Source organism: Podarcis gaigeae, assembly GCF_964106915.1.
Source record: "Podarcis gaigeae genome assembly, chromosome: 5".
NCBI lineage: Eukaryota > Metazoa > Chordata > Lepidosauria > Squamata > Lacertidae > Podarcis > Podarcis gaigeae.
Window position 1 is genome coordinate 36619583 of NC_139681.1, and position 22154 is coordinate 36641736.

The 22154-nt window shown below is 45.3% G+C and overlaps 1 protein-coding gene and 1 long non-coding RNA gene across 2 annotated transcripts in view; one reads left to right on the forward strand and one right to left on the reverse strand.

Moving 5' to 3' along the window:
- The window catches only part of LOC310845601, a 75245-nt gene that overhangs the window by 9544 nt on the left and 43547 nt on the right, over window positions 1-22154 (reverse strand). The window lies entirely within an intron of this gene.
- On the forward strand, window positions 494-21439 carry LOC310845552 (lipase member M-like). Its single transcript, XM_083740749.1, has 10 exons — window positions 494-684; window positions 1792-1899; window positions 7449-7566; window positions 8085-8283; window positions 9745-9854; window positions 12229-12368; window positions 18010-18156; window positions 20070-20141; window positions 20345-20410; window positions 21179-21439. Exons 1-10 carry the CDS (start codon window positions 682-684, stop codon window positions 21410-21412), a joined length of 1197 nt encoding a protein of 398 aa, XP_083596875.1. The 5' UTR covers window positions 494-681; the 3' UTR covers window positions 21413-21439.

The following is a 22154-nucleotide window of genomic DNA, read 5'->3' on the forward strand; positions in this document are numbered from 1 at the left end:
TTTCAGCTTCTTCAAGAGCCTTCAGCAACACCTGTCTTCATCAGAGTCCAGGTTGGGGCCTGCATGCAGCTGGCTTTTATGCCCAGGAGTGGGCCAGAGGAACAACCTCCACCCTCAGTCTTCTTTCCAGTCCACCCCACAAGGTCACCCGCTATGGCTGCAAAATGGCCAGCCTTCCATGATCATACCCAAGCCGGATCTGTGCCCACCACGGGAATCTGTGTTGGACCTCAACCGTGGCCTTGCCCCACCACCTTTACGTGGCAATGACTACTGACGACCAAATAACAACATTTTAAAATGTCACAATGTTACAAATAAGTATCAAAAGAAACCATGGGGATCCACACAAAGCATCCTCACTTGCCACCCACTTGACCTCATTAGTGGAATTTCTGAGGTGTGTATGAATCGGGAGTTAAGAGGTATGTAATTCTCCACTAGGAACACTGAGCCATTCTTTTCCATGAAGATGTCTAATAGCTAAAATAGTTTCCACAGCATTACTGCCATGTTGCGGAGGCTGAGAATGGATGCTGAAGAACTGTCTAGCAGATAAACAAGTCCCTTCTTGTGCAACATGAAGAAGGCGTATTTCTGGTGGTTACTAATGTTGGAGCTGTAGAAGGAAGCATTATATGAAAATCCTGCTCCTGTCAAAGCACAGCAAGAGGACTCAGAATGGTAATATGGGCACTTATTCTATGTCTGGCAAATCTTTATTTCTTACTATGTTTGGCTCTCATCAAAGATGTTCATAGCTTTGACAGTCAGCATCTCCTATAAATGGCTAAGAAGTTTGATATTGGTCCTTCCTTAGTGCTCTCAAAGGTGACAGACTTAAATGGAAAGTGAGAACAGCAAGTGGGCTTATTGGGGTCAGAGTTTAAAAGGCAACAGTGGTCAAACAACGTATGGTGTAGCTAGCAACTTTTTTAAAGAAGACGCTTTAAAGCAGGAGTGTGGAAGCTGTGACCATCCAGATGTTGTTGGACTCCAGTTTCCATCACTCCCAACCAATGGTCAGGTACTATTGGTGCATGTGCGAATGACCCACTGGTCTGTCTAGGAGTCCCTTTCCCATCTTTGACTGAAATGCCAGCTGCTACTGTTCCTTGATAGAGAGAGCTTGCCAACAGTGAGCCACAGAACAACTTCTAACCTTGATTTCTGTAACGTGCTTTATATGCGGCTGCGACTAGTAAAAAAAAAAAGTTATTTAGGAAAACCTTTGCTTGAAAGCATTGCACTGGCTGCCAGTTTGCTACTTAGCTAGATTCAAGGTTTGACTATTTTGTATAAACTCGTAGACATTTATGGACTAAGAGGTCCGGGAAGCCGTCTCTCCCAGTGCAGCCTACCTCAGTCACTGAAATCTGTGGATAAAGATTTGTTCATGGTGATACATGCACCTGTTCATAGAGCATGTTGTAACTTGAGTATGTGTTCTTAAGCACTGCTGCTCCAGTTCCCTGGAATTTCCTGCCCTAGAAAGGAAGCAAGTTCTATCTTTTGATGTTGGTTGAAAACTTTTCCTCCCAAATTAGCCTCCTTGGTTTTTGCAGCTTTGGCATCATGTTTTTAAGGTTGTTTCGTGATTTGTACTAGGTTTAAAATGACCATCTATGTAGTGTATTTTTGTATGCTACTCAGGTATTCTTTGAATGTAGAGCAGTTTATACATTTTGGAATATATGAATAAAGTGTATATATTTTGCTAGCATAATTGATTGATGTAAGATCCTCCCCCCTTACTTTGTTGTCTCCTCTTCCACCCCATTTATCAAATAGATTTATGGAAAGAAGTTGTGGTTTCTTGCACTTGCTTGCCTATTTGGTATTCTAGAAGACTTGAGTAGGAGAGGAAGAGTTGCAAATCCTGAAGTTCACATGAATGTCGTAAGCTACGTAATCTTTTATTAATCTTATTAGAGGCAGGCCTGAGATGGGCCTGAAATGCAGAAGAGCAGGTTTGTTCCTTCTGTCTTTCCTCCCCCAGCCTAGAACAGGGGTAGCCAACAAGGTCCCCTCAAGCAACTGTTATGGGGCTCCAATTCCTATGAACCTCAGCCTGCAGGACCAATGGTCAGGGCTTGATGGGAGTTCTAGTCCAACAACATCCACAGGGCAGCATGTTGGCAATCCCAGGTCAAGAACATCATGGGGTGGGGAGATGCAATTGGGAGTGGTGACATACAAGCTAAAGGGTAATGCAAAACTATTCCTTGAAGTGATACCGATGAGCCTGGAAAGCAGGAAGCAAAGAGTACCAACAGTGCTTCCATTTTCCTTCCTAGTATCATGAGCCTTGTGGAGACATCTTGACAGGGCTGGCCAGGAGGGAGGAGGGAGGGATAACGGGGGGGGGGGGGGGAGTTTGATCCTGGGCCAGTGGCCTGTGAGCAGTAGCGGAGGAAGGGGTGGGGGGGGGCGGATTGCACCAGGTGCCATCATGATGGGGGTGACAAAATGCCAGCTGAACTCGATGCTGCCTGTATAGTGGAACCGAGTGGGGTTGAGTTTCATCGTGATGCTGATGCGTCCCCTTCCCACCTCTGTGGCCGGGTGCATGCGCAAGGTGACCAGGCCCTGCTCTCCCTGCCTGTCCATGCACCACCCTCACTCGGGAAGCGCCCCTCTCACAGGCAACCGCCTTGCCAGCTGTGTCCCTCCTGCCCGCCTGCCTCCCTTTCTCTCCCAGCTCCCTTTCCTCTCCAAGCCCTTGCTCCCTCGTCAGCCTCTGTCCCCGCCCAGCTTTGCCTTTCCCTCTCTAGCCTCGGCAAGCGTGCCCCTCCCAGCTACCGTTGCACTGTCAAACAGCTCTTCCTGTTCTTACTCAATTCATGAAGCGATGTGACATAAAATTTATTCCATCCCTCCAATCAAGGCAGGGGTGGGAGACCAGCAAAATGCCAGCATAGTGAGTGATCTGTGAGAAAGTTTTTTAAAAAGAAAAGAAGGAGAAGGGGAAGAAAAGAGAATGAAAGCAGATGCAGAGAGAACAACTGTGAGGTCAGCTCAAACTGAACAGAAGTGTTTAGGGAAATCATCTTCTGTGAAGGACCTCTCTTCTCCAAAGCAGGCACTGAAAAGGAGAATAGCTTCCAGTCTCAGAAGCAGGCAGCTTTCCAATCACTCAGTCCCCTCTTCTTCAGAACTCCTCCTCCTCGCCACCAACTTCCTGGCCAACTTCGCAGACCTCCCTGGTTATCTCTGGCACGTGGAGACCCACGGAGATCGGATGACCCCTCCCCAAAAATCATACCTCCCTGGAGATCAGGGAGCAGAAAAGCAAGGGAAAGCAGGATCGGGCCCACAGGATTTATTTATTTATATTTTTGCAAAGGTGCTTCTCTACAACGCTGCCCCCACCGCCCTTCCTCCTCTACTGGTTACAACATGCAGGTATCACTAACCTGCCAGTCATTTGACTGTATGGGCTTCAGGCAGAGCAGCTCTCACTGCAGCTCCTTGTGAGTGAGAAGGTAGGGTGGGGTGGGGGGAAGACTCTTCCTGCTTTCCCTTCATTCTGCCACCCCCCCCCCAAATCCTTTCCCTCCTCCCTTCTTTCCCTGTTCTATGATGGATGAAGATTGCACAGCTTTTCACCCATCCCCTACTTATCTTTGCACTCAGAGACACTCCCCCCCTTCCATGGGCATAGCCAAGCTTTATTTGGGGGGGCTAGCCTTTATGTTAGGGGGGCGTGCCCCCTCCCACCCCAAATTCCGACTCTCTGCTGTGGAGAGGAAACCTTCCTCCTCCCTTGCACCAGTATCCTGCAAGGATACAAAGGATTTTCTCCCCACTCACCATGGGCGTAGCCAGGGGGTGTAGCTGCCCCCCACAATCAAGTAAATAAATAAAAATACTTAACAAACCGACCAATTGCATTGCAGACAACTCAATTCTGACCCCCCAACATAAATCCTGGCTATGCCCATGCCACTCAGTGCAGAGCATCTGGGCAAACAATGACAAAGGAGGTTCGTAGATATAGGAGAGGAATCCCTTCAATAACTTCCCCTGATTGCTCTCTGCCTACCTGTTCTCAGGCAAGGGGGATTAAGGAGGCAGAGGAAATCTTTAGAAGAGCCAAAATGGGTTTTGGGTTGCGGGTGGCGCTGTGGTCTAAACCACTGAGCCTTGGACCTGCCGATCAAAAGGTTGGCGGTTCAAATCCCCGTGACGTGGTGAGCTCCCATTGCTCGGTCCAGCTCCTGCCAACCTAGCAGTTCGAAAGCACGTCAAAGTGCAAGTACAGTGGCACCTCGGGATGTGAATGGGATCCATTCCGGTGCCCTTTTCGCATCCTGAACAGAACGTAAGACATGACAGCGCATCTGCGTGTGCACGGGTCGTGTTTCGCCGCTTCTGCACATGCACGTGACATCATTTTGACCGTCTGCGCATGTGCGAGCAGCGAAACCTGGATGTAACGTACTCCATTACTTCCGGGTGACTGCGGAGCACAACCCAAAAATACTTATCCTGAAACGTATTTATACCGAGGTATGACTGTAGATAAATAGGTACCACTCCAGCAGGAAGGTAAATGGCATTTTCGTACACTGCTCTGGTTTTGCCAGAAGCAGCTTAGTCATGCTGGCCACATGACCTGGAAAACTGTCTGTGGAAGCGGACAAACGCCGGCTCCCTCGGCCTGAAAGCGAGATGAGCGCCGCAACCCCAGAGTTATTCACAACCGGACTTAACTGTCAGGGGTCCTTTACCTTTACCTTTACAAATTAGAAGTTCTGCCTTAATAGCCAGGCAGGATAGAAGATGCGGAAAAGGAAAGGAAAAGGAACCTAAGTGTTTACTAATCAATGTGCTGCCTGTAAGTAAGCAGAGTAATCTAATTTGCAAGTAGGTGACCTATATGTCTGGACATAGCTGGTTATTTATTTAACTAATCAAATTATATTGGGTTATTTGATGAGAGGATATTTGCACTGCTGACACAATGTTGTTCCTTTTTTTTAACCAAATAAGGTGAATCAATTCTTATCTATAATACCCTTATTAGTCATCAACTCCTACACCTTACCTCTGCCCAAGGGAAGCATGGATGTATTTTGGAAAATTCAATAGCACACAGCATTAGGTCATAGTAGAGAGAAAACACGCTGTTGAACAAAAATGGCACCACTTGATCAGTGTTGTCTACATACCAGCATGAAGATGCAAGGTAGAGAAAAGTGTCATTTGCTGAATTTCAGCTAGTCATAAAGTTCTCTAAAAATGCAGGAGCTTCATCAGAGACAGAAAGCTGCATACTGTTACTTGGACTGCATCATCAGTGTTTTTCCAAAGCCAGAATAAAGGGATGCATACACATAATACAATGTGAGAAGAATGTCCCCAAGTTGGAGGCTTCCCATATAGTATTTCCAGCTTCTGCTTTTAGTTGTGGTGTGTTTGCTCTGACACTTCACCTTGCCCCTCATGAGATATTTTGTGTGTTTCATATTGTTATAGGAATTCTAGGATCTCAAATACATAATAAATGTTGATAATTGCACAAGGTAAACACGCATGCATAAGTACATAAACTGCATGTTTAAAGTAGTTCAGGTAAAGGTAAAGGTAAAGGGACCCCTGACAGTTAAGTCCAGCTGTGAATGACTCTGGGGTTTCAGCGCTCATCTCGCTTTACAGGCCAAGGGAGCCGGCGTTTATCCGCTCCGCAAACAGTTTTTCCAGGTCATGTGGCCAGCATGACAAAGCTGCTTCTGGCACAATGGAACACCAACACCAGAGCAGCACATGGAAGCACCATTTACCTTCCCGCTGGAGCGGTACCTGTTGATCTACTTGCACTTTTTGGCACTTTTTGGGAGCTCACCCCGTTGCAGGGATTCGAACCGCTGATCTTCTGATCGGCAAGCCCTGGGCTCAGTGGTTTAGACCACAGCGCCACCCACATCCCGTACCACCCACATTTGTACCAAGACTTATATAGTTCATATGCCCTGGCTTATGTATTTATACAGTGTATTTATATTCTGTCAAACCTGAATAAAAATAGCAGAAAATGTAAGACAAATAAGCATGGTCCACTGATTTTATGGCTACTTCCTCTGAAGCACCTTTAAAAGTGCTGTCCTTTAAAGCCCTAAATGGCATCGGAAGGAACGTCTCCACCCCCATCGTTCTGCCTGGACACTGAGGTCCAGCACCAAGGGCCTTTTGGCGGTTCCCTCGCTGTGAGAAGCAAAGTAACGGGGAACCAGGCAGAGGGCCTTCTCAGTGGTGGCACCCACCCTGTAGAACGCCCTCCCACCAGATGTCAAAGAGAAAAACAACTACCAGACTTTTAGAAGAATTCTGAAGGCAGCCCTGTTTAGGTAAGCTTTTAATGTTTAATAGACTATTGTATTTTAATATTTTGCTGGAAGCTGCCCACAATGGCTGGGGTATAAATGGTAACTATGAGTAGATCACAGTGTCTTGAGAGTTGGCCACCCCTGTTCTATACTTATTAGCTGAGTGGTGATTCTTATTGTAGCTAAAACAGTACCATCCATGCATAAAGAGGGAGATGTCAGTAGGCTTGAAGGAACCCAATATTTGGGAGGAAGTCCTTTGTGGGAGGGTGACAAATAATTTTCTGCACCGGGTACCACCTGTCCTTGCTACGCCACTGCCTGTGAGGCCTGGAATGAGGGAAGGCCCAAGCCTCTGTCCTACCTCTGTCCTGACAAGACATCCCAAATGCCAAAGAAGAGCTGTCTGACTTGGCCTCAGCGCTGCCTCCTGCCAGCGAAGCACTACCTGCCTCTGAGGTCATGCCTGAGGGCTCATCCACACTTCTGCTTGTCCTGTGCCTTGAAAACATGGGTCTGAGTGGTTTTCTGCTTGGCCCTAACCTTCGAGGAATGGGTCCAATGGATTTTCCCCTTGCCTCGCTCCTTTCCCATGGAAAAACAACTTTAGCCCTGAATTGGAGCAAACATCAATCTGGATAAAATCTGAATTGCCGTCTGCTCTTATTGAGTTCTAAAGAGCTGTTTTCCACAGGGAGAAGTGGTGGGACAAGAAGAGGTGTGGCTAAGACCTGAGTCTAAATCTGACAGTAAACCAAAATTAGCAGCATCAACCCACATCTGTCTCTGAGGAGTCAACAACAGTTGCACAGCTCAACTGCTGTAAACAAAGGCACACCTTTGATGAAATTTACATGTGAATAACACTATGTACAACTCAACAATTTGTGTACAAAAGTGCACAGATGGTACACTTGTTGAATGTAGTGTATGAAGATATCTGTAGCTCTTAAACAAGAAGAGAACAGCAGAAACTCAACCATCTCCTGTGCCATCTGGTGACTAAACCGTATAATGACACTGTTCACATACTGCTTAAATGTCTCCTTCCTGGCATATAGATTAAACCATTCCGAATCAAAAGCTCTCAGCATTTTATTTTATTTTTTTTCTTTTCAGAGTGAGGTGATTTCCCACAATGGATACCCCAGTGAAGAGTACGAAGTGTTAACGGATGATGGCTATTATTTGACAATTAACAGAATACCCTTTGGGCAAAAAAATCTTCCAGTGGGAGGTATCATGTTATGTGTGTTTAACAACAACAGCAGCAACCACAACAAAATCCGTAGTCTATCAGCTGAACATACTTACCATATAGTCCTCCCCATAAGTGAGAACCCTGACTTTCCAGGACCACATGGAGGCATCCCCATGGAAGCACATTGAGCAGGGCATGCTTCCAAGCTCCCATGAGACTTTCCGGGAAAGAGAGTGAGAGGGCAGACACATCCAGTGTTGACTGGGGCCTTGGGAGCACAGCTGGTGGGTGCCTGCCTATCTCCCATTCCCATTTTAATCCTTCACAAATATTTTGAATGCTTGAATAGTGCTTTGCTAACAAGCCTCCTCTACAATCAAGGCTCAAATCCAAGCCATTGGATGAGACCACAGCCTAACCAACTTATGGATGCAATGTACTGTAATATAAAGAATGTTTTAGGAATATGGGAGATTCATCAAAAACATCTTTGTTACCAGGGCACAGAAATTCTTGTCTGCTTTGTTAAAACAAAGACTTTGTTTTCAAAACAGGTCCCAAGGCCGTTGTGTTGTTGCAACATGGATTGATTACAGAAGCTAGCTACTGGGTTGAAAATTTGGCCAACAACAGCTTTGGATTCATATTAGCGGATGCTGGCTATGATGTTTGGCTGGGGAACAGCAGAGGGTCAAGCTGGTCTCGGAGACACCAACATTTGTCAACTGACCAGGATGAATTTTGGGATTTCAGGTAGTTTGAACAAAAAAGGAACAGCTTTACAGCCATTGACAATGTTATCTCCCACTTCAACTATGCTGACCTATTCGTCACTGCTGGGACATAGGTTATTAGCCAATCAGCTGTGATACAATACCAAATTATGAAGGTAAAAAGGTAAAGGTACCCCTGACCGTTAGGTCCAGTCGCGAACGACTCTCGGGTTGTGCACTCATCTTGTTCTATAGGCCGAGGGAGCTGGCATTTGTCCGCAGACAGGTTCCGGGTCATGCGGCCAGCATGACTAAGCCACTTCTGGCAAACCAGAGCAGCGCACGGAAACACAATTTACCTTCCCACCGGGGCGGTACCTATTTATCTACTTGCACTTTGACGTGCTTTTGAACTGCTAGGTTGGCAGGAGCTGGGACTGAACATGGGAGCTCACCCTGTCACAGGGATTTGAACCGCCGCCTTCTGATCGGCAAGCCCTAGGCTCTGTGGTTTAGACCACAGTGCCACCCACATCCCAATTATGAAGGTAGGTAATATTAATGAAATTTCCAAGCATAGTCAAATCTCGATTTCCAAACACCTCCATTTTGGAACATTTTGGCTCCTGAACACCGAAAACCTGAAAGTAAGTGTTCTGGTTTTTGAACTTTTTCATAAGCCAAACATCCGACGCGACCTCTGCTTGAGTGCAAGAAGCTCCTGCAGTCCATCAGAAGCCGAACGGGCTTCTGGAATGGATTACGTTGTTGGAATGTATTTATTCTGATGGCATGGTTCATGGTTCAAGCAAACATGGTTCATTTACCTGAGTATTGTCTACACTGACTGGCAGTCACTGGGGATCTTCACACTCTACAGCCTTTTTCTATGTGTGATTCCCCTTCATGAGATTTTCTTGTGTGTGTGTGTGTGATTTTTAGTGATGTTCTGTTGCTGGAACCCATAGCTAAAAAAATTAAAGCAGAGAGTAGAGATGGTGGCTCCATCATCTCATTCCACACACACATTTCAAACAAAACTTCCCAGAAGGCAACTCTAGGGAGAACAGGGGTGGTGCATCCCATTTCACCACTTGAAATGGGAAGTGGTGCCCCACTATGTACCCACTTCCACTGGCACCACCTCTGCCCACCCTCCACACTCTCTTCGCCACTGGAGGAGAAGCGGCATTGGCACTGGTTTATGGTGCAATCTCACCAGATCTCACTGAAATCTCACCTGATCTCTCATGCTCCATGAGATCTCACCATAAATGGGTGCCAATGCTGACACCACTTCTCCACCAGTGGTGGAGGTGGCAAGGTGTGAGGGGTACTTGCAAGGCTGCTGCCTCAGGGGCTTCCACCACCTGAGGCAGCTGCTTCACCTCACTTCATGAGTGGACCGGCCCAAATGTGAAATATTTGTGAGCTCATAGGAGTCACTAATTTTGCAATAAAATTTAAAAAGCCCAATCTTATTTCCCAATTACTATTTCAGTTTCCATGAAATGGGCATGTATGACCTTCCAGCAGTGATCAACTTTATTTTGAAGAAAACTGGGCAGAAGCAACTGTATTATGTAGGCTACTCTGAAGGCGCTAGCATTGGTATGTTAAAATTGAACAATCCCATCTCTTTCTCTCTTTCTCCCTTCTCTCCCCCCTCTCTCTGTTGCTCACTTTGTCCTGTGTTTTGCTGTTTTGGATTCTAGAGGCAGCTGTTCCACTATAAGCTGCTCATCCCCTTTTTCTATGTTGGGGGTCAATCTTGTGCCAACCCTGGCACTATTGTGTCTGCATTCCCTTTGTGACCTTGCTTGACCCCACTATGGAGTACATAGTGCTTTTCAGGAAAAGTGAGAAGACAGCTTTTTAGATATAGATAGATGATAGATAGATAGATAGATAGATAGATAGATAGATGATAGATAGATAGATAGATAGATAGATAGATAGATAGATAGATAGATATAGATGATAGATAGATAGATAGATAGATAGATAGATAGATAGATAGATAGATAGATAGATAGATGATAGATAGACAGATGATAGATGATAAATAGATAGATAGTTAGATAGATGATAGATAGATGATAGATAGATAGATAGATAGATAGATGATAGATAGATAGATGATAGATATAGATAGATGATAGATAGATAGATAGATAGATAGATAGATATAGATAGATAGATAGATGATAGATAGATGATAGATGATAGATAGATAGATAGATAGATAGATAGATAGATGATAGATAGATAGATGATAGAGATAGATAGATAGATAGATAGATAGATAGATAGATAGATGATAGATAGATAGATAGATAGATAGATAGATAGATAGATAGATAGATATAGATAGATGATAGATAGATAGATAGATAGATAGATAGATAGATGATAGATAGATAGATAGATAGATAGATAGATAGATAGATAGATGATAGATGTTAGAATTCTAGCCCGTCTCAGAGGTATGTGCCTATCTATTCAGGCACCAGCTGAATTCCTTAGACCTCCCTCCGGCGACTCCCGGCAGAATAAAACATACACGAGGTCCGTTCCGGCGATTTTCCTCAGGCTGTGAGGAAAACACACCAACTGCTTCTCCTGCTTCTCCTCCTCCCTGCATATCCCCAGGGAGGGGAATCAGACACAGACAGAAACGTATCTACATGTCTTTATTTGTGTCTTTTAGCAGTCATACAGTAAAGATGTCTGCTCTCTTCAACAAACAGAGAGAAAACTCCAAAACTCCACCCATGTACATCCTGTACAGGTCATATGACACACCCACTGAGCTAACATCCGGTGCTCAGTACAGAATGGACTGCCCCTTTGTTCCCATGGCAACAGTCACAAACAGCAGACTGAGCTGCTATAGCCTTTGCTTGCTGCAGCTTTGGTGCTTTAGAATAACAAGATGATAGATAGATAGATAGATAGATAGATAGATAGATAGATAGATAGATAGATAGATAGATGATAGATAGATGATAGATAGATAGATAGATGATAGATGATAGATGATAGATAGATAGATAGATAGATAGATAGATAGATGATAGATAGATGATAGATAGATAGATAGATAGATAGATAGATAGATAGATAGATGATAGATAGATGATAGATAGATATAGATGATAGATAGAGATGATAGATAGATAGAGATGGTAGATATAGATAGGGGACAGAAATCACCAGCCTGAACATAAGATACATCCAATGACCTGTCTTCAACTAGTCCTCTTGTCTCCACCACCTATCAGCTTCAAAAGAGGGGAGGAAAGAGGTTCTGAAGTTAGGTGACGGAACCTTAAAACGTGCCCCATCATCTACCATAAGAGCTCTGGCCCTGTTGCTTACGTACACCTAGAGTTCACAATTTCTCAGAGTGAGATTGATTTAAAGGCTTTTCGGTAACAAGAAAATGTGCTTGCACCATTTACCTTAGACTATCTTTCCATTGCGGTACAGTGGTGCCAGTTCTTAAATCAAGAAAGACCTATAGGATCTGAGTGCAGAGTCTAGAACGGCTACGACTATGTAGTTTTTGGTAGCTCGCGGGGCAGAGTTCATCTGCTCATTCACCTGATGAGCATATAATTAAGAGGGAAACTTATTTTGAGAACAGAATAATCACATCCACTGCCTTTCTTTCCTGGCAAGTGACTTTAAAGTTGCAGCGGTAGAGGTGGCACTTGGGTTTCTCCATCCTTGGTAGATCTATTGTTATCCCTCAATTTCCTCCCAGCAGCTCCAGTGATCATTTAGAATACATATGGGGAATCTGTAGCCCTCCAGATTGCTGTCAGACTCCAACTTCCATCAGCCCCAGTCAATAATATCAGGCCAGCCACAGGCTCTGCATCTCTGCTTTCAGGTCAGGGAATACCCTTTTGGTTAACTGGAGAATCACTTAACATGATTCTAAATGCTGTGTTTTTTCTCCCTCCCTCTTTCTCCTTAGGCCTCATAGCATTTTCAGCCATACCAGAGCTGTCTCAAAAAATCAAAACATTCTTTGCCCTGGCTCCTGTGATTTCTCTTAGGTATGCAACAAGTCTTCCTTTCGAACTTGGTGTCTTCCTTCCTGAATATTCATCCAAGGTACTGGTCAATCACTATTTCATGACTGATGAAATCAAGAAATGCAAAGCTAATGGGTCCCTAAAAGTCACTTCTACCATAAATCTGTGACAAATATTTCTACTTACTCATCTAGGTTACTGTGTGCAAGAAAAGAAAGATTCTATAAACTGTATGTATCTATAGAAGAATATAACGGACTACAATTTTTGCAGAAATGTTGTGTTCCCCTGAGATTATTCTGAATGCAGGGCAAGTTAGAAATATGCTAGATAAAAGGTAAATTTGGTTCACATGCAATTCATGCACTGCAAAATTTCATCTACAAAAAATGTGTTTGAGAACCAATCACATCAGTTAGCTTTACTATTAATTTCAGTGAGGTGTTGATTGCACTGTCAATGAAACGAAGAACGTAAACTGAAATACAAAGAAACTAAAGTTTAAATAGATCAGTTCTTGGGGGAGATATGCATGTGTTAGGTGTGTCTGCTGCACACCCAGAAAGGGATGGAGGAGAAATTTAATACAATTTGCATTTATAAGCAAATGTACCAAATATGCACTTTCGAAAACAATATACAATCAAATTCAGCATCCCGGGTCACAACAGTCGCTTAGAGGGTGGAAGGTTGCCACCTCTTACCTACATCATGCCGGCTGCATTGTTGTTGCTGGGGTTCTGCTCTCATGGGACAGCACCAGCCAATCAGCTCTCAGTATGAGTGTGGCCGTGGGCGAGTTAACCACGGCGCAGCCAGCCATTACCCTGTCTCTCGCCCCATCGCTGGATCACCTGACCCACTCACCCTCTTTTCATGCTATGCTCAGATATGACCTTACGATGGACAATTGTCGGTTGCTATATTGTTGGGGCTCGGTAGGAATTTTTTCACTTGGCAAGTTGGCACCAGCCAATTGGTTTTCGCCCACCTAGTAGCCATCGTCACAGGTTTTCTGAGGTTAGGCATTGGGTGAGCATTTGTTTGGATGGAAGGGAGGTTGAAGCCTTCACCTGCCCCCCTCAGTAAGGTTATCATGTTAAAGGGATCCAGGGTGTGAATCCTGTTCAAAGCCTGGGTGTGGGCTAGGGCCATGTCACAGCCCTTACAGGGACCCCTCGGGCAGCAGTGGAGCAAGCTGATTGGGTGCCTGGGGTGGCTCGCGTGGGGGCGTGGCCAGCAGGGGCAGGACACTCTGTGGGGCCTCCAAGGAGTCTGCCTACATCCTCCCCCTCAGCCACCCTATAACTGAGAGGGGAGGTGGCGGGTGGGTGGTTTGGGGCAGTGCAGAGCCTGCAGGCGCCCAAGCCACAGGGTCTCTCCCAGTCTTTTTCCACTGAGGGGGGTGACAAACTGGTGGGTGGCACTCACTGTGGGGCCTGCAGCGAGCTGAGCCATGCATCTCAGAGACCCTGCACGCCAGTTTGTAACCCCCCTCAGTGGTGACACCCACTGCATCCACCTTGCGATGCCCCTGCCTTCGCGGCACCCCTAATGGTGGTTTACCCTTAAGTGGACTCCCTGCAGGTGGGCAGGAGTCAAGATATAGCCTGGTTTCACCCCAGGCCCTAAGCCAAACCACACACATCTGTAACCAATTAAGTTGTGACCTATTTGAACCCATAAACCAATATATTTCATTTCAGTGTGCTTTATTGTTCTCCTGGGCACTTTGTGGCTCAGGTGCCTTGGCACGCAATTGCTCATTTCTCAGAAATTCCTAATCTGAAGTAAAATGTGCAAATAAATGAGTACATTAATTAAAATAGCTTCTGGAATGCATTATATGTGGAGTTAAGATGGCGTCCGGCACGTTTCTCTGCGCCACTGTGCTTCTGTGCCGATAGAAAAACTCATTAGCTCTCTTAGCATAGTCCCAGCAGAGTTTAGGCAGCGGGAGAAACTGTTGCCGTGTGTGGATAATAAATCAGACTGCAAGCTTCTCGCTTATCTCCAACAGTCTTTTATTGCGTAGAAAAACATCGTAAATTAGCCCGGCGAAAGAGCAGGCATCCCTTTCGCCTCTTCAGTCAAAACTGAAAGAGAACTCACACAAAGGAAAAATTCCCGTATGTGAACATAACCATGCCTCAGAATGTGAGACGTCACTCAGAACTGTTTAACCCTGTAAGTTCTGATTCTCCTCACACCCCCTCTCGTCTCGCATCCTGAGGGAAACTGTGAGTATAACTCTCCCCAAACACAACCCTTCACAGAGTTGGACTCCATGGGCGTTCTGACCCCTGCACAGTCAGACATCTGGAACTTCTTGCCAAGCTCTTTGGCAAAACCTTGCACCTGTCTATCTGTCTGTGCACAGCTCTCGGCCTGTTTGCCCTCTGGCAACTTCGTGGTCGAGCACACATTTAAAAACCTCATTGAGTTCAACTCCTTTCCCATTGCCTCTTGCCCCTTCCTGGCTTCTGGCTCAGGCAACTGTTGAACCTCCTCAAAACTCCCAGGTTCGCACTGCACAAAACCAACCCACGCGCTGGTGACCTGAAACCTCTCAGGTGGTACCCCCTTTGTGGTGCATGCGGAACGTCTGAGCGCTGTCTCAGGTGCCTCCTCTGACCCACTGGGGCCAGCAAGTGTGTCACTGGTACCAGAAGACTCCCCCTCTGACTTACTGCATCTTCGGGCCTTCTGCACTTTGCTAACGGGAGACGAAGGTTCACTCTTGGGCTCTCTTTTAACAACCTGTGGAGATGCCCAACCCTGTTCTTGACCCTGGTCAGAGACCTGGTCCTCATCAACAGGTTCAGCTTCTGCCTCTCCCTCCTCCTCAGAATCAGACAGACATTCTGAGAGAACGTCAGGATTCGCATGGATCCTGGACCACCCATTCTACTCACAGAACTCAGCATTTCTGCTGATTAGAAGCCTGGACTGATCACCTTCTGGATAGGCAAACCTCCACCCCTTTGTTGCAGGCTCGTACCCACAAAAGATCATTTTCCGGGACCTCGGGTCACCTTTCTTTCGTTGAGCCTTTGGCACAAGCACCCAGGCTTCGCAACCAAACGCACGGAAGAAATGCACCTTCGGTTTCTTCCGGTGCAGCAAGAAATACGGTGTGTCACCTACAACAGAGCTATAGGACCTGTTCATCGTGAAGTTGGCCATCCTCCAGGCTTCCGCCCAAAAGCTCTGAGGCAAACCAGAGTCAAACAGTAGAGCGTCAGCTGCTTCAGCCAGTGCCCTACTCCTGCACTCCGCCACGCCACTCTCCTGAGGAGAAGTAGCAACCGTCAACCTGTGACGTATTCCCTTCTGGCGGAAGAAACTCTGCAGAGCAGACCCAGTGAACTCTGTGCCTCGGTCACTCTGAAAGCTCTGCACTTTGGTGGAAAACTGTAGTTCCACCGCCGCAACTCAGTCTTTGATCAGTTGCGCTGCCTCGCTTTGCTCTTTCAGCGAGAAGAACCAGCCATTCTGGCTAAAATCATCTGTCAGCGTCAGCACAAACCTGGCCCCGCCCAGACTCGGCCTTGGCATGGGACCACTAAGGTCTGTGTGCACAAGCTCAAAAGGCTTTGTGGTTACCCTCTCCGTTCTGGGATAACTGCACCTTTTTACCTTTGCCCTTCTGCATGCCCTACAATCTAGGGATTTACCACATGCTTTCATTTTGCAACCTTCAGTGCATTGGTGCAACTTCTGGATATCTTCCCAACAACCATGCAACATTCTCCTGTGCCACAAGTGAGCACAAGAATCATGAGTGGGAACATTAGCACACTTCGCCTGTGCTGTCTCACCGTCCCCCTTACCCTCCAGAGGTGTCTCCAGAACAAAGAGGTTGTTCTGACATGCAACACTGACCAGTTGTCTCCCACCCCTGGAAATTGAACAGACATCATTTTCAAGGCAAACCTTATAACCGTCCTGTAAAAGTGAAAATACAGATAAAAGACAACATTTAATCCCAGGCACAATGTAGACCCCCAGCTCCACCTGTAAAAAAGGAACAGGCATGGGCAGCTGCTACATCTGCTGCTGCATCGGCTGCCGCTTGCTGTGGGAGCTCTTGGACTGCCCCCCATAGACCCTTGGCTACTAGCCAGGCCTTCAGCTTCCTGCTCCACTCCTCCCAATTTTTGCCATTAATATTTTTCGAAAGGGACGGAGTATGACTCCTGGCTGTCTGCCATCTTCTCCCCCGGGGCTGAGCCTACTCACGTAACAGCAGCTCCTCCTGGCACCCGGTCCTGAAGATGAGATCCTCCCCAGCGAGCTTCGCTGCCTCAAACGTTAGGCAGGAGCCCTCACTGGCTTCTCCCACACACACAGGCACGACGTGGCAACAGCTTCCAAAGCTTGGTTGACTTCCATAACCTGTGGAGTTAAGATGGCGTCCGGCACGTTTCTCTGCGCCACTGTACTTCTGTGCCGATAGAAAAACTCATTAGCTCTCTTAGCATAGTCCCAGCAGAGTTTAGGCAGCGGGAGAAACTGTTGCCATGTGTGGATAATAAATCAGACTGCAAGCTTCTCGCTTATCTCCAACAGTCTTTTATTGCATAGAAAAACATCGTAAATTAGCCCGGCGAAAGAGCAGGCATCCCTTTCGCCTCTTCAGTCAAAACCGAAAGAGAACTCACACAAAGGAAAAATTCCCGTATGTGAACATAACCATGCCTCAGAATGTGAGACGTCACTCAGAACTGTTTAACCCTGTAAGTTCTGATTCTCCTCACATTATAAAGGGAGAAATGCTATATAAAAATTGTGTGTTCTAGGCAAAATTACGTACAAAAATGTGTGTATCTGGGAAATGGACAATGACAATTTTCATGTGGACTTTTTAAAAATAAAAATTGCAAACTAATGTGGAAATGTGAAAAACTGAAATTAAGTGTGGGAAAATGAGAAACCGAGAGAAATGTAATTGTCGGATTCATCCATCCACACGTTTCCGAGCACAATTCAAAGTATTGGTGCTAACCTTTAAAGCCCTAAATGGCCTCGGTCCAGTATATCTGAAGGTGCGTCTCCACCCCCATTGTTCTGCCCATACACTGAGGTCCAGCGCCGAGGGCCTTCTGGTGGTTCCCTCTCTGCAAGAAGTCAAGTTACAGGGAACCAGGCAGAGGGCCTTCTTGGTAGTGCTAAGTAGCAGTAGTGCTAAGTAGTTCAGTCAGATTATCCTTGCAAGCTTCCCTGCAATTAGAACCAGGCATGTTCAGCTGAATGGTCTTACAATCCCCTTTCAGCTTTCTCACTGAATGTAGCAGGGTTGGAGATGGAATAGGTGCCCCTGGTGCATGCAGGGACATTGGGGTCACAATATAGGTGCCCCCTCCCACTCTCCAATTTTAACCTTTTAAGAGGTGCAAACAGCAACAAGGAAATCTCTAGAGACACAGCTAATTCTGCAAACAAAAACAATTGAAGTTCAATATAAGCAACATATTTTGCGAGCCCACATGCTAAACCCTGTCCCTGGAGCCTACCCCCCCCCAAAAAAAAAATGAGACATGACAACAGTGTATGGGTTTAAAATTAGGCCACAACATTATTGAATTTCAGATGTAGGGACCTTGGCTTAGGCCTTGGAAGGGATCCCTCTCATACCCTACAGGGGCTGAGGATGCGCAGGGCAGTCAAACAAAAACAATTAAAGTTCAATATAAGTAACACCTTTTATATCTTTGCAGGGGCTGCTTGTCAGAGGAGAATTTTACCTGCCTTACAAGGCTTTGAAATACTTCATCAACACAATATGCAGTGTTTCCCTACTGCATACAGGCTGTGCATATACCATTTTCCTTTCGGGTGGAATCAATTTTACAAATATAAATATGGTATGTAGACGTGTGAACAAGTCACAGTAGCTAATTATTGGTTTGCTGAATTTTCATGAGGTTCCATTTTTCAGGGGTGAAAAGCCCCATGGAAAATTGAAAGCTCACTTAGAGGAAGACTGAAGTCAGGTATGCATGGAAAGCAAGTCTCACTGAGCAGAAGAGAACTTACTTCTGAGTAGATGTGCCTAGCATTGCCCTATTACAGCACACTCCTACACATGTCTATTCAGATGCAAGTCTCATTCAGTTCAATGGGATTTATTGTCATGGAAATGGGTGTAGCATTGCAGCCACTGACTTTTACTGGTTTGGGGGTTGGGGATGCACATGTCTGGAGCCCTGATATGATCTGATTTCAGACCAGAAAGTGTTTTTTTTATAAAAAAAACAACCAACCAACCAACCAAAACAAATATGCCTTCATTTCTACTATACTTCCAATGTTTTCTGTAATCGCTTGCCCAAATTTCACTTTGTAAAACAGCTCAAGTTCTTATTCTGGTCCCTTTTTCAATCAGATGTATCTTCCTAGTTCCCTATTACCACCACAAAGTGGTGCTATCCCAGGTGCTTATTTCTGTCTTTGGCATGCGAGAGAAGTAGATGGAGCAGCTGCCAACTGATATTTCCTGTGAAACAAGACCCGGGAAATTAGCATAAATAAAAGTAGAAATGTTCTGTACTGCAAAGAGGGATGTGTGGGGTGTATAGGGAGGGGTAGTACCTTTGATGGGGGACATGTCATGTTCCTTCTGGGGTAGTTTGTCCACCTTTGTCCTCCCACCCTGCACTCAGCTCTTATTTGTGGCTCCTAGAAGCTGTCAGTTTTGCCAGTGGCCACACTCCAGGAACCGCTTCGACTGGCTGGTTAAACCAGGTGAGGGTAGTTGATGGGTCTCAAACTCTCAGTGAATTAGGGGCTTCCCCTGCATGTGAGTGGACCAATAGTGGGTCCAACAGTCAAGAAGGTGTTTTTTTGCACATGCTCTAGAGAGAAGTGAGGGGCAGATGGGGCTCATCAACTTGGGAAAGTAGCCCCTCTAAGAAAAGGAAGACTCTGATCCTAAACCTCTGTTGCCATGTGGGATATCTTCAGAAGAAGAAAAGGCTGAGTAAGCCCTACACAAATCCAAAGACTGTTTGGATGGTGCCTTGTACACCTCCTTCCAGCAACTCCTGCAGCCAAACTGGTGCCAAATGTATTGCTCTGCTTTCCTTTGGACCACATCAGCCAGGCCGAGAGAGGGGTCTTGTTATTTGGGCAGCCTCTATGCACATTGCCCAGACTTGCACTCCAAGGAGGTGACTTTTAGTAGTAGCTAACGCACTGCGGAGGTGCACTCTACCCACTTCTTAAGACAAACAGATGCCAACAACTGCAAAGAAAACAAGCATGGAGTGATTACATACATTTGAAGCCATGCACGTCTGGTGTGTTTCACCCCAATTTTGTTCTACTTACTTTGGGATTCCTCGTGGAGTTGGCATGCCTGCATCCTGTTTTCATAGTGGCCAACCTGATTCCTATAGGAAATCCGCAAGCAGGGCCTCAATCTCCCTAGTCCTTTTCCCCAGCAACGACTACTCAGTGGTATATTGCCTCTGTCACTAGAGACATTACATAGCCATGTAGTTATGTCACCCATGAATTTGTATTAACCCCTTTTAAAGCCAATCTTGTTCTTGTAATGCAAGGGGGAGCATAATGTCCCTCTTTTCTCCATTCTTTGCAAACTATGCATAATTGTATACTTTCTAGCTCACCCTTTTTCTCAACTAAGCTGCTCCAGCAATTGTTGTAGCACTAATTTGTAGGGTAACTGATGTTTTTCTTCTTCTTTCCACTAGCTTTTCTGTTTTCTTTTCTTTCTTTTTTTAAAAAAGTGTTGTTTTTCAAACTTTACTTGCAGAGTCGACTGGATGTATATGCATCTCACTTTCCAGATCGAACATCATCTAAAAACATTGTACACTGGAAACAGGTAGAGAGTTTTACACTTTGAAGAATAGAGTTCTATGCTTGCATGTACACTCAAAATCACAAATTCATATAGGTTTTATATAACACTAAACTTTCAAAGCTCACACCTAAGAATTACGGAAGAGTTAGTACACTTAACATTCCCTGGGAATCCTCAGTAATATGTATCATATAATGTCTATGGCTTTCCTATTATTTTGATAGGTAAGAGAATCGGGAATATTCAGGTGTTTTGACTACGGGGATGAGAATCAGGCAATATATAACCAGGTAAGAGAGAGCAATTATTTTTTTACAGTGAAAATAGAACTCTGCATCAAGGACACTTATTTAGATTGGGTCTGAAATGAGACTTGTTGCGTACCAGCACAACCCAGATAATATTAACCATTTAGATTTCTTCCCAGGTGAAAGCTCAGTTATTTTATGCATTTATTTATATACATCCCACCTTTTCTCGGCAGAGTTCAAGGCAGCACACATGGTTCTCCTCCTCCCCATTATTCCCCTATGGGGAAGCCTAGAGTGATTGTGACTGATCCAGGGTCACTCCATGAACTTCATGAATGAGTGGGGATGTAAACTTTGGTCTCCAAGTCCTAGTTCAACAATCTAACCACAATAATGCAATAGCTCTGAGTTAATGTGAATATGATCCCTAAAGGTGCTTTCCTCCACAAGCTGAGAGCATGGTGGGCACAGGAATGTGTGTATTAGCCCCTCCTTCAACCCCACCCTTCTGCTGGATCCAACCTCAGACCACACATTTGGCCAAACTCTGAAGGGAGGGCCTGGATGTATGTAGTTGTGTGATTGTGGTTTCTGTCACATGCCTAGAAGCTTAGAAATATGTGAGCTCCAACCCTATTCAAAGCATGTTAGAAGACCATGAGTGTTCCAGTCAGAATCAAGAAAAACCCATCCTTCATATAATCCTGTGAACAGCCCACAGGCAGTCTGAATTGTGTCAAGATGCTGTCACTAAGAGCACTTGTGTGTTTATGGGTGTTTAATGATCCTCTGTCTTTTACTTTCCAGAGCTTTCCTCCTGAATATAAAATAGAGGATATGACTGTGCCAACTGCAGTGTGGTTTGGGGGGAATGACATAATCGCAACTCCAGGAGATATAGACTTCTTACTTCCTCGTATCACTAACCTGATTTACTATGAAAATATATCACACTGGAACCACTGGGATTTTCTCTGGGGCCTCAGTGCCCCCAGGCTCCTGTACAGCAAAATCATAGAGTTGATGGGGAAGTCTCTGTAAATAAATACTTTGCTAAGATGGATTCAACTTCATTTCCTTTATTGACACATCTTTCTTTAACACCTGTCACAACAAACCCTGTGCAGTAAGCTATGCTGGTGTGGAAAGCCTTTCTAGTATTTAAAGGTGCTTCATTTTTCCCCCCTGGATCATGTCCATTGTTTTGGTCACATTTGCCCCATACATTTGAAGCACTATGATACCGTTTTAACAGTTATCATTTCCCCAAAGAATGCTGGGAAGTGTAGTTTGTTAAGGGTGCTGAGAGTTGCTAAGAAAGCCCTGTTCTTCTCACAGAGCTACAGTTGTCAGAGTAGCTTAACAATCAATCCCTCTTCCCAGGGAAAGTTTAATGTGTTATTATGTTTTTATATATGTTGGAAGATGCCCAGAGTGCCTGGGGCAACACAATCAGATGGGTGGGGTATAAATAATAATTATCATGTAATAGCATTTCATTGAAGAAATGTTGGCGGATATGTTAAATCTTTCTTGCATTCATGCATACTTGCAAAACCTGTCCTAACTGGTTTCTCAAGCAAGGTGTTTTAGTGAATTGAGAAGTTCTTTTTCCCAGTAGTGATGTATGGAAGTGAGAGCTGGACCATAAAGAAGGCTGATCACCGAAGAATTGACGCTTTTGAATTATGGTGCTGGAGGAGACTCTTGAGAGTCCCATGGACTGCAAGAAGATCAAACCTATCCATTCTTAAGGAAATCAGCCCTGAGTGCTCACTGGAAG